The 13,578-nt window shown below is 42.9% G+C and overlaps 1 protein-coding gene across 1 annotated transcript; it reads left to right on the forward strand.

The window, feature by feature from the left end:
- The first annotated feature begins 12,318 nt into the window (after window positions 1–12,318).
- On the forward strand, window positions 12,319–13,257 carry LOC138384990 (olfactory receptor 9Q1-like). The gene has a single exon (XM_069470627.1). The coding sequence runs from the start codon at window positions 12,319–12,321 to the stop codon at window positions 13,255–13,257; it is 939 nt and encodes a 312-aa protein (XP_069326728.1).
- Window positions 13,258–13,578: the final 321 nt, after the last annotated feature.

Below are 13,578 nucleotides of genomic sequence, written 5' to 3' on the forward strand. Positions count from 1 at the left end.
AACTTCATTTTCATATCATATTTCCATATTTACCTGAGTTTTTTTCAGTACTTACTTTTCTGTTCCACAGATATATTTTAACTCTGTAGTAGTATTTAACTTAATTTTTATAATTTCTGAAGCTTTGGAGCTTATTTTGATATCCAACAGTCAAAATATCTCATTATTCTTTTTCAAAAATTTCTTTGGTTTTCCTATGTGTCTAAAGTTCTAGATAAACTTTAAAATCAACTTATGTTTTATCAATGTACCAGTTATCTATTGCCACAATAACTCATTAGCTTAAAACAATACGCTTTTGTTATTACTCAGTTTTTTAGTTAAATCTATGAGTCAGCTGACTAGTGCTTCTGGCTTTGGCTGGGGACACTCACGCATCAGTTGTGGGCCGGGTTGTAACTTGGCTGAGTTGCTCACATATTGGGGGTCTCCTGGCTGTACACAGTCATTGGCAGGGGCCACTGGGGTCTCTTCCAGGTGGTGTCTTATCCTCCAACAGGCCAGTCCAAGCTGTTCACATGGCAGTGGCAGGAGTCCAACAGTCAGAGCAGAAGAGTGCAAGATCTCCTGAAGCCTAATCTCAGAAATGACACACCATCCCTTTAGGTACATTCTGTTGGACAAAGTCATAAAACCAGCAAATATTCAAGGGGTGGGAAATGGATTCTATCTCTTAAAAAGCAGAGCTGCAATCACATTGCAAAAAGCATGTGAAGGAGAGGCTCTTGAATGGAGTCATCGATACAATCATCGTGGCACAACCTAACAACATGAACAAAAAGCTTGTTGGGATTTTGATTGGACTTGAATTAAAATAATGGATTTCATTCTATGAGACCTGACATTTGTATGATGAACACTCATGTACCCACCATCCAGGTTTGCCAAATCTTAACATTTCGCTGTATTTGTTTCAGATTTTTGAAAATAACACAGTCAAGATATTCCTGAAATCATCTGTATGCTTATCTCTGATTTTATTCCCTTTTCCTTCTCCAGAGCTACCCATTATCCTGAATTTGCTGTTAACATTCCCATACATGCTTTTACATTTCCCTACATATTTATGTCTCCATAATGACCCATGCATGGTTTGTACAATCTGAGCTATTTGAATTCTACTTTTTTTTTTTTTTTTTTTGAGACAGTCTCACTTTGTGGCCCAGGCTAGAGTGAGTGCCAAGGCGTCAGCCTAGCTCACAGCAACCTCAAACTCCGTGGCTCAAGTGATCCCTCCTGCCTCAGCCTCCCTAGTAGCTGGGACTACAGACACGTGCCACCATGCCCGGCTAATATTTTATATATATTTTTAGTTGTCCAGATAATTTCTTTCTATTTTTAGTAGAGATGGGGTCTCGTTCTTGCTCAGGCTGGTCTTGAACTCCTGACCTCGAGCGATCCTCCTGCCTCAGCCTCTCAGAGTGCTAGGATTACAGGCATGAGCCACCACGCCCAGCCTGACCTATTTGATGGGAGAAAAAAAAAAAAAACCCCGAATAACCCACAGTTTATTTGTATTTATTTAAATACATTACATCTGTGTTGCCTTAATGTTCATATCTCCAGCAGTTTGTTTAACATGATGGTTTTGAGATTTATCCGTACCAACATACATAGCTTTGGTCATATTTAATTTTTTGTTGATATATGTGAAGTGCTCTTTCTCATAATTTAAAATTACCTCTACAAACTGTGTTTTTCTCATTTATCAGTTCTAGCGGCATTTATTTGTTTTGTTTTATGCCTCTATTTTCCTTTTGGACTGGCAATATGTTGGCCTATTGTATTGATCATTTCAAAGAGGCAGCTCCTGGTTTATCAAGTCCATTTAAAAATTTGTCAATACTTTCTACTTAAATTTTTTTTAATTCCTTCAAGCTTCTTTTGGTTGCATGTGTGTATGTGTTTTAGTATTTGCTCATAATGTGTATTTCATTTATTTTTCATTGTCCACATGGTCTAATGAATGTATTTACAGATCTAGTTTTTCTCCTTTACTGTTGTTGTTACAATATCAATTTCGGTTATTTCTAAATAGTTTGCAATTTCAGGATGAGCTCTGCATTATCTCAAATGTAAGTGAGCCAGCTATTTTAATATGTCAAAATGGTTGATATTCTTTTTTAACCTTTGTTAATTTCTGTGTGCCTTATATTGTGGTCAGGGAGTGTGTCTTATATGGTTAACTCCCATTTCAATGATGGTTTAATTGAATATTAAGTTCTAGATTCAAAATCATTTTCTATAATATTTATATACATTTTTCTTTCCTTTGGTCTCCAGTATGCAGTACAGTAGACACAAAATTTGATGGCAGTTTCATTCTTGTTCCCTTATAGATCACTTATTTTTTATTTGCTTTTTTCCCCTCCAGAAATGTGTAATATATTCTTTTTATCCTTGAGTCCAGCAGTGCGTCCTTTTTTCAGTTTTGGTATCAGGATCTTGGCAAACTCTTTGGATATGAAGGCTTAAGAGTTTTTTTTTTAAGCTCAAGTAATTTTCCTTACGTTATTAATATTTTTAATTTTATCATTCTCTTTTTATACTCTCCTTGAGCTTTTATTAAACAGATATATGTGCCCCCTTTTTCATGATTTTCATTCCCCCTGATGGCATTTTTACTGTATATAGTGGGAAGTGTAACAGGTTTGTATACAGTCTCAATACAGATGTGCAACAAAAATAACTTCTTAAATTTTTATTTTAAATCATTCTTCTTCCAGTGAAGGCAAGAAAATATATTACATGTAACCAAAATGTTTGTACCCCCGTAAAACCCTGAATTAAAGAAACAAATAAAAAAAATTTCTTTCCAATCCAAAGCAACTCAGTCACTTTCAGTTTTAAACATAGCCTATTCAGGATTTAAACTCAGTCCGTTGAAAATTCTCTTTCCTCTTTTCCCTTCTCTCCCGGGGAGTGATCTAAATTCTCAGGGGCTTTTTGTATCATCCTAGCACTGGGAGTGGGATATTTAGTACAACTAATCCCCTCTGTTCTCACTGTCCTCTGTACAGATGTAGCTGGTCTTTTCTGGTTCTTACTGCCTTGTGCTCCTATCTGCTGCTGCTGTCCACGGTCAAGCCATGGCTTCTCTCTTAAGAGATATGTGCTCTGTATTCTCTTTGTTTTCTGAATCATGGAGGTAAAACAAGGGCCATCAGGAACACAGGGTATTGGGCAGGGGTGGTGGTGGGAATCGTTGGTGGGTGGTGGGAAGCTAGTGCTTGAAATCTCAAAATATTGTTTGACTGAAATTAAGGTCTCATCTTTGGAAACACCACGCAGATTTTCAGGTGTGTCTATGATTATTTCGTGGGATTATCAACTCTGCTTTATGCTGCATCATGACTCCCAAGATGTCTGGCAGAAGCTGGTGACTGTGTGTTGTGGAGAGTTTGACAAACATTTCACCTGCTCACTCTCCTTTTGTGCGCTCATCTATTGATTTCATTTTCTGTGACTTCCATTGTTGTCGACACCAACCTGGGTGATAGCTTCCTCTAGTCGTTGCTGATTCTCCTCTTTGCCTTCTATTTGATTCTGACCAGACTAGCTGGTCCTGTTCTCTTACCTGTTCAGCAGCAAGGCCATCTAAACACCTGCACATCAGGTCTTCAGGCAAAGACTTCCTCTACCTTTGCCTCATGCATAACTGCCCTTGGGTTGATCATTGAGATGCCAGCTTTAATCTATGCATGCAATGATTTAGGCAAGTGCCTGATAGGGAAAAGGCTGTGACCATGTTCTACACAGTGGTGAGCCCAGGCTGAACTTTCCAATTTTACAGCCTGAGGACGAGGAAGTAAAGGAGGCCTTGAGGAAGGCTCTTAATAAAGCCAAGTTGTGCTAATTATCTTTACAGCTCTGCAAAATGCTCAACAACCTCCTCTGTTGTACCAGCCATCTGGGCTGTCATTATCACTTGCAGGTGTTCCTGCGTACTAGGCACGGAACCAGGACCCCAGAGGTAGGGAATCTTCCAGCAAGGAGTTTCCCGTGCAGCCTGGCTCCAGGGAAAGCAATGAAAGACAGAAGCAGAACATCACCAAAGAAATTCCATATTTTAATGGAGAGAAATATTGATAAAGATTTGAAATTCAGTTACGTAATGGCAACAACAGAGAAGGCTGACGTCAGTGGTAACATTAACATTGAGCCAAGGAAGAGTAAAACAGGATAGGAAGAAGATGAGGAAACAACTGCATAATGGATTTATGAGACTCCCATCCAAAAAAAGAATGCTTTGTCATCTCTGAGGATATTTCCTTATATGATTAGAAATGTTACATTTAGTTTGAATGATTTATAATTTTATTCTTAAGTGAGAAGTGTGAAATGCTTGGCAGAGCGCCTGGCCCATAGTTGGCACTCAGGGATGTTGGCTATTTCTGTGGTCATCACAATTATTATTAGTGGGTTCTACACTCATTAAAACCCACATAGAAAAATTTAAAGTAACCAGTTGGTGCAAACTCTACAATGTTATTTAATGTATACAGATTCAGACTAAGATGTAGGAAAAAAGATTAAATTTGGGAAGTTGTCTAGGGAACACCCTCCCGATTAGTGAAGATTAGGGTAACTTAGTGAAGAATGGTTTTATTTTTTCCCTATTTATTTGATTTTCTCCATAACATTTTGAGGTTGGTATTATTATTGCCAATTTATAAATGAGGAAGCTGAAGTATATATAGAGAAACCGTGTATCTTTCCCAAGATTACACTGCTAGAAAATGATGGAGGCAGGATTCGAACCCAGGCAGTCTGACACTAGAACCCCTGCTTTTATCTAAAACCTACTATGCCTTCTCTCTAGTAAACTATATGTGGTTAAAGAATACTAATTGACAGAGACAAATAAAAAATAGAAGCTATTTACATTTAGGATTAAGGTACACTTGGTTATGAAAAAAATATCATGGTCATGGTATTTGCTAAGAGCCACAGGAACACTGAGCTGGGAGTTCCCTCCTGACTGCCTATGCCCCACCCTTACCCAAGGGAGCAGATTCATGGCCCAGCAAGGAATATTGTCTACCCCAGGGGAGGGGGACATGGCAATATTTTACCAGTAGGACTTCAGAATTGCTGTGGACCAAAGATTGCCATGTGCCTGACAATCTTCCTCTTTTCTAATGGGAGTGTTTATTGCTGTTATCCTGCCTGATTCACCAATACATTTTGGGTGTTTGTGGGCCATATGACTTGTCTTTTTAATTCGTAATTCTGTAGACTAAGGGGAGCTGCATCTGGACCTGATGAAGCTCACAAAATCTTAGATATTTATCTTGATGTTGTAATTTGCTGAAGCTTACGAGGGTGGGGGGTGGTCTTAGGGTGGTGATAAATATATTTTGCATGTGGGGGAGGGGCTAGGATAGGAGCATTTATGGACAATGGAAAGACTAGATTATTGTTCAGAAAATATTCACCCTACTCTTTTCCCCACTTAAGGATGTTGAGTTTGATCATGTGGCTTGACTTGGCTGATGGGAAATCAGTGGATCTGATGCAAGCAAAGACTTGCAATGTGCTTTGGTAATGGGGCTTGGCCTGCTTGCACTTCTGCCTGTTCAGAAGAAGAAATGCCCTGGGTGGTGTGCTGGCCCAAAGACGATGAGAGACATGTGAAACAGATCAGGAACCAAGCTGCAGCTTGGCTAAGCTAGCTAAGCCCAGTCTAATAAGCTAAACCCTGGCTGACCCATAGACCTATGATTGTGAGAACAAATGCTTATTATTGTTTGCCACTGAATTTGTGGGTGCTTATCATACCACAGTAGCTAACTAAGTGCTCCATGGACAAACACTTCTGAGAATTGCTGCATAATATGCACTCCATTTTGGAGACGTATAAAGTATATTATCACGCTAACGTCTCTGAGAAATCAGCTAGTAAAGTCAGTTTAACTTCATTTAACCCAGCTTCCCAGACTTCTTTGAGCATTGCATCCATTCCTGGTATGTTAAAAAAAAAAAAAAAAAGTTTGCTGAAGTTTGACCTAATTTTCCTCTATTAAAGAGAAAATTTCCCGTTTATTGAAGAAAATGCCTTAAAGGGCATCTTGATAATGAAATTTAAGAACCTCCAATTCAAGGTCTAATTGGAAGATATTTAGATATTAAAGATTTAGATTATCGTGCATAACACTATATAAAGAATTTTGAGTCTTCTCTCAGAGGATTGGGTAGAGGAGGTTTGGAAGACTTTGGAGCTGGCAGAAGAGAGAAATAAACAAAAGATTATCTCAGTAGAGAAAGTGATGGCGTCAGATGGTAGCAGGCAGGCTAAGGTGAAGGTGAGGAGCAGCCGGTGACAGACTCCTTGTGATGGGAATGGCTGGGGAATTTGCAGCACTGCACCAAATATTCAATTCTAGTTCACCCCCACCCCCAGTTCTGTGTAGTACTGTAAATCTCCTAACTTTTCTACAATGCCTTTATTAAAATCTATTGCTCAAACACTGTGTTAATTTTGCTTGAGAGAATCAAGGCAAAAAAAAAAAGACCCTGCTTCAAGCGTGGTATGATATGGTCCAAGAAAGGGTGAGTAGTCACGGGAAGTGGGCACAGTGTAAATAACGTGTTAGTAGAAGCAGGGACATGGAGAGCCATGCAAATGTAATAGTGAGCCTTTGAGTGACCTCAAACACTTTGAGGAGGGGTCCTAGATTCTATGCAGCATAAAGGATAGGAGCTATGGCAGAGATTTGATTTGATTTTATTAAATTTCAATAGACTTAGGGGGTACAAGTGGAGTTTTGTTACATAGATATATAGTATAATGGTAAAGTCTAGGCTTGTAGTGTACCCGTCACACAAATAGTATACATTGTACCCAATAGATAATGTTTCATCCTTTACCCCCTTCCCACTCTCTCCCTTTCTGAGTCTCCAGTGTCCACTATGCCACTTTATATGACCATATATACCTATAGTGTAGCTCTCACTTATAATTGAGAACATGCATTACTTAGTTTTCCATCCCTGAGATACTTCACTTAGGATAATGGCGTCCAGTTCCTTGTAAGTGGCAAAATACATTATCTCATTCTTTTTTAAGGCTGAGTAGTACTCCCTGGTATATATACAAGGGCTGTCTGTAAAGTATCCAGCCATATGACTATTCCCCTTATATTATCAATGGCTGGATAATTTCCGACAGCCCTTTGTATATACCACATTTTCTTTATCCATTCATCAGTTGATGGGCACTTAGATTGATTCCATACCTTTGTGATTATGAATTGTGTTGCAGGTCTGTATAAACATATAAATATACGGGTGCAGGTATCTTTTTGATATAATGACTTCTTTCCCTTTGGGTAGATACCCAGGAGTGGGATTGCTGGATCGCATGGTAGATCTACTTTTAGTTCTTTGAGAGCTCTCTACACTGTTTTCCATAGAGGTTGTACTAATTTACATTCCCACCAACAGTGTATCCATGTTCTATGGCAGAGCTTTTAGCCCAAACATTAGTTTGCACAGATACCTATGTGCTTCTGTGCGTCTTCTAGCATCCCCTGCAGTTATGTTGAGGCCATGGGATCGAATTCAGTCCCTGGGATGAGGGTCGGAGTGAGGCACTTACATCCAGGCCTGGTCCTTGGCGATATTCAACACGGTGTTCCCTTTGCTCTTCCTCCGCACTAGCGATCTTACAGGCCACCTGCTCCAACTGGCACAGCTATGAGATGGAGGACTATCTAACCCTCACTGGATTTTTTCATAAATAAGAAATAAACTTATTTTGTAAGGCCACTGTGATTTTAAGGTTATTTGTTAACACAGCACAGCCCTGAGGACTTATCTCTTCACCCAATGGGCTCTGGTATGTGTGTATGAATAGTCATAAAAAAAATTGTTTCCTTTTGGACAGAAGAGGCCGTGGCTTGGGTGGAGGCCTTTTGCAACCAGCGTGTGCAGGACAGACAAAATTTCTAGACCACCCACCAAGTCACTCTGCAGTCTTCGTCCCCTCTCTGGGCCTCTGTTTCCTCATCAGTACAAAGAGAAGCCCCATTCTCTCTTTCACTCCCACAGGGCTCTTGTGACAATAGGTGAAGAAGAGAGTGCTTCGACATGGTTAAAGGTACTCTGCAAATATTTGCTCTTATTAAGTTGACCATCCTACATTTTCTTTTTCTAGGTAGAAAATCGAGAGGAAAGCAATGGGGTATCCCCAGATGATTGATGGGTACCTGTCAAGCCCTTCGGGCTTGCCCTCCCTCATCTCCTGGTGCCAGTGCTGAGCTGAGCCACGTCGGGGACTGAGGTAAAGGAGAAGCAGGAACACTGTGATGTCTCTATTTAGATTTTGATGTTTTGTTCATCACAGATTTTTTGCATTGATTTTGATTTTTTTTTTTTTTTTTTTTTTTTTGAGACAGAGTCTCACTCTGTTGCCCAGGCTAGAGTGAGTGCCGTGGCATCAGCCTAGCTCACAGCAACCTCAAACTCCTGAGCTCAAGCGATCCTCCTGTCTCAGCCTCCCGAGTAGCTGGGACTACAGGCATGCGCCACCATGCCCGGCTAATTTTTTCTATATATATTTTTAGCTGTCCATATAATTTCTTTCTATTTTTAGTAGAGGTGGGGTCTCGCTCTTGCTCAGGCTGGTCTCGAACTCCTGAGCTCAAACGATCCGCCCACCTCGGCCTCCCAGAGTGCTAGGATTACAGGCGTGAGCCACCGCGCCCGGCCGATTTTGATTTTTAAAAGTATTACATTAAAATATTATTTAATCTTGTTTATTAAGGTTTCTGGCACCACCTTAACTTATTTGCTTGAGACAGTACCTTAGTCACCTCACCTTAGCCCTGGACTTGACTTGCCTAGTATGATCCTGTGCTGCCTCCAAAGTGCCACGCATCATTCCTGGAGTCGTCCCTGGGCTCTCCTGCCCCTCTGCATTTGGTCATGCTGCATTTGGTCATCCACTTTCCTGAAGAGTTTTGCGCATCACTCTCCCACCCCTCCTCTGTCCAAACTGACTGCCAAAGGTCACCTCCTCTGGGAAGCCCTCTGTGATCCACCTCACCTATAAATAATCTTGCCCCACGCTGGATCCCCATGGCACCTTACCCACACCTTGGGTAAGAGTTTAGTAATTGTTATCTTGTAGAAGGGATAATTACATATTTATTAGGTTGCATATTCCTCATAGACAGGCCTTGTGGTTTTTCCTTTTTGTTTCATTTCGTATCTCTTGCTTTTCATTTAAAACTCTTAGCACAGTGATGATCACTATGTGGTCTCATTGTCTCTTGGTTCCCATAACTGTCAAAGAGAACAATTATTCTGTTCATCTCCATCTTCCCTATTTTCTTTTTTGAACGGAGGCATGTTGAAATTCAATGACTTAACAAAATGCTTATGAATTGGGGGCTCAAAAAATACTATTGTGTCAAAAACGCAGAGAGCTGGCAAAGGCCATGCCAACAAGAAGAACTTGCCAATTTCTCCTCTGGGCAACATCCCAGGCTTTTGTCTTCCCTATGGTTTCATTTGCATATTAAAAAAAAAGCAGGGATGGAGGGGGAGGCTTAATGAAATACCTGACTGCAGAGTGGGGCAAACAGAAGACAGGATGTGCCTTGGGAGGTCTCTGGGTAGGCTGCCCAGTTAGCCCTCTTGGCTTCCGTAGATCAAAGCTTTGTGCTCACAAAGTGCTCTTATTCCAGGCCGTGGCCACATTGGTGACAGCAGTAATGAGCATAATTTCTCACAGTGTTCTGACTGGAGAAATTAAAGCCACAGACATCTATAATAACTCCCTGAGGGACCCTGCAGAACTGGGGTTCAAGCCTTTTAAACCCCACTCGGTGGGTATGTGGCAGGGCTTTGGGAGCTGGAACGGGGGAGGGAAGCCCTCTCTCCTCCTCCTCAGAGGGATCAGGTGCCTTGTTTGGGACCCACATGAGCAATAATTGTCTTTCCTTAGAGACCACTTTAGCCATCGATGGGAGGGAGAGCTCAGGGCTTTTGTAGCAACTATTAGTGTCCTCTCCAAAGGGATATGTGTTGGAGCTGGGAGCCCATGGGAAGAAGCTGTTCCCCCATGTCTGCTGTCCCAGCCTGGAACTGAACAAAAACCAGGGTGAAAAATGCACCCTAATCAGATGTAGCAGGTCATGGAAACAGAGTAAAAGGGAGTCCTCGACAGAGAGGAACTAGCTAAAAGGATCTGGAGGATCGTAGTGTCCAGGGACTGACTTCCAGGCAGCTGGCATTGTTGTCCCCACATTGATCCACACCGTGTGTATGTGTGTGTGTGTGTGTGTGTGTTGTGAGGAGTGTGGGGGGACAGGGAAGGACTTGGTGGGTCCAAGAGCTTGCTGAGCATCACTACCGAGCAGGTCTGGAAGGGCAACAAAAACCACCTAGATCTCCTGACACCTAGTGGGGCATCTTCTGCCCTACACTCTTAGGATGCTTCTCCGAGCACTAGGGGAGCAATGACCTTCCAGAGCCTAAGAGAAAATAGTGGACAAAGAGAGTAGAGGACCAGATGGATAAAGGTGCCGTGGAATTCAGGTGAGGAAACCCACCTGGGGGTTCTCTTGGCTCAAGCCTAATTCAGATCACCAGATCCAATTTCCTTTATCATTTTCCCCAACAGATCAGTCCAACACTGGTCTAGCTGCCAAAGTCTTATGCCATAAAGATGATAAAATATCTTCTCTATTCCACTGCACTGCAACTCTGCCAAAGGACTTTCTATCCATTAGCTCAAAATTTTCCATCCACCTTCATGTATTAATAGACTGCGGTGCTGGTATTTCTGTTTCTTCGCTTATCAGTGGACACTTCTTGAGTAGGGATTGTTGGAATAGTCAACGTGATGCATGTGAAATCCTGTTTTAAGGTAAATAAATAGAGCTTCTGTGTGCAGTTTTGTTCCTAATGCCAATTCCATTATTTACTAGCTCTGCAACCTTGGACCTGTCCCTTAAACTCTTTGTCTCAGTTTCCTCATCTGTGAAATAAGAATAAGAAAAGTTTATACCTCATAAAGAGGTTGTGGGGATTAAATGAGTTAATATATAAATCACTTAGAATAGTGTTTGTCTGTTTTCTATTATTAAGGACAATATTAGTTTTTATAAAATCTATGTTTTTGGTAAACTAAGGGGCTCTAATTAAGACCACAGCTTTCTGTTAAGTAAGCACGTGGTCAGGTTGAGGATAGAAGTGTAAACCCAGGTATGGCTTATGACTTTTGTGATTGTTCATCAATTTTAGTGACTTCTTAGACTTCAGGCATTTTCTGTTTTTAAACACTTTTGCAAAAATAAAAATTATCACTTGAACATGCATACAGCACCTTTCCCTTTGCAAGGTGCTTCATATTTTATTTGGTAACTTTAGTTCACAAGTAAAAGCCCTTGCTATGCGCTGAGCTCCAGGGGCACATCCTCTGACTGGGGAAGGCAGACTCAAGAGAGACTTCCTCCAGGAAGCTCAAGCCGAGCTGAGGTTTGGAGGTAGGGTAGGAGTTGGGAAGGACCTTTGGGATGGGAAAGGGAAGGCATTCCAGGCAGAAGAGGTGTCCTGCTGAAAGTGCAGGAATGTGAGAGAACATGGGGGCATGAGAGAAGCCGCCAACAATTCAGGATGGCTGGAGAGACATGAGGGAGGCTGAGGTGTGGCGGTGGAGGAAGTGAGCAAGGGAGCTCTTACAGAAGGCATTCCCATTCCCAGCATGCCGAGGAGTCTAAATAATATTCTGTCTGCGATGGGGCACCATGGCAGGATGTTTAACAGGAGGATGAGAACGTGATTAAATTAAAGTCTGAGAATTATCACGCTGGCCACAGGGAGGAGCAAGAATTGGCAAGAAGCAGATCTGAAGGCAGTGGGAGCAGTTAGTTCCACCGCCGTTGTTGTAATCCAGGCAAGAGATAATGAGGGTTTGAAATCAGGGAAGAGCTGTAGTTGTGGAGAAAAGAGACAGAGTCTGGGGATGGATAGTCCCACGGCAGGTGGGAGCACACGTATCCACGCCTACCGGAGCCACAGGGAAGATTTGGCTCAGAGTTTGGTGACTTGGCCAGAGAGGTGGGAGAATATGCCCCCTGGTCTGAAAAGGATCACCTGTGTCTGTTTCTTGCCATACTGAGATGACAATGTCACAGAACTCCCTTGAAGGCAGGAGCTAAGATCAGTCATCTCTGAAGCTGCACTTAGCACCTGGCCTATCTTGCCCATAGGACATGCTAGGTAAATGTAAACTAGAAATACAGGTAAATCTTAGGTGCAGCTTCCTAACCTGCCTGCCATCCCGGCCCTCTCAGGTACCACTGGCTCATGGCAGAGACGAACCTCACCTTGGTGACCGAGTTCGTCCTTGTCGCGTTCACCGAATGTCCCGAGTGGGCACTCCTCCCTCTCTTCCTCCTCTTTTTGATCATCTATCTCGTCACCTTACTGGGGAACCTGGGGATGATCATCCTGATCCGCATGGATCGCCACCTCCACAGCCCGATGTACTTCCTTCTGAGTCACCTCTCCCTCACGGACATCTGCTACTCGTCTGTCACCGTCCCTCAGACGCTGGCCGTGCTGTGGGAGCACGGGGCAGCGCTGTCCTACTCGCGCTGTGCGGCGCAGTTCTTCCTGTTCACCTTCTTTGGCTCCATCGACTGCTACGTGCTGGCCCTCATGGCCTACGACCGCTACGCGGCGGTGTGCCAGCCGCTGCTCTACGCCAGCATCGTCACGCAGGAGGCCTGTCTGCGCTTTGTGGCTGGGGCTTATGTCGCCGGTCTCCTGAGTGCCCTGGTGCGGACGGTCTCAGCCTTCACGCTCTCCTTCTGCGGAAGCAATGAGCTGGACTTCATTTTCTGTGACCTCCCTCCTCTTTTAAAGGTGACCTGTGGGGAGAGCTACACCCAGGAAGTGGTGATTATTGTGTTCGCCGTTTTCGTCATCCCTGCCTGCATGGCGGTGATCGTGGTGTCCTACCTGTTCATCGTTGTGGCCATTCTGCGGATCCCCTCGGCTGGAGGCCGGGCCAAGACCTTCTCCACCTGCGCCTCCCACCTCACTGCTGTGACCCTCTTCTTTGGCACCCTCATCTTCATGTACCTGCGAGATAACTCGGGCCGGTCCTCGGAGGGGGACCGAGTGGTGTCTGTGTTCTACACGACAGTGATCCCCATGTCGAACCCCCTCATCTACAGCCTGAGGAACCAGGAGGTGAAGGGGGCCCTGAGAAGAATTCTCCATAGAGTCAGGTTGTTCTAACCGTCTCCAAACTTGGAAAATCCTGAGAACCACCTACTCTGTGGTGCCAGCATTCTGGACACTCATTATTTATAGCGTGCTCAATGTTTAAATGAATATATTATGGGACAAGGCATAAAAAAGACCCAGAACTTTTAGGTCCAGGGAGACGAAGGGAGAAAAGGAAAATAAATGCAGCCTGAGAAGAGATTGGAGTGAGGGCTTCAACTCTTGGGACAAATGACAAAAGGACCTGAAAATTAAATCCTGTGCAATCTAGATGTGGTACATCTCACGGGTCTGTGATTATAAAACAAGATTACATTTTTTGGCAAAATGTGT

This window comes from Eulemur rufifrons, chromosome 6 (genome assembly GCF_041146395.1).
Source record: "Eulemur rufifrons isolate Redbay chromosome 6, OSU_ERuf_1, whole genome shotgun sequence".
NCBI classification, from domain to species: domain Eukaryota; kingdom Metazoa; phylum Chordata; class Mammalia; order Primates; family Lemuridae; genus Eulemur; species Eulemur rufifrons.

What these genes read in the sequence shown, in the direction of transcription:
- LOC138384990 (XM_069470627.1), top strand. Translation starts at nt 12,319, where the DNA reads ATGGCAGAGACGAACCTCACCTTGGTGACCGAGTTCGTCCTTGTCGCG.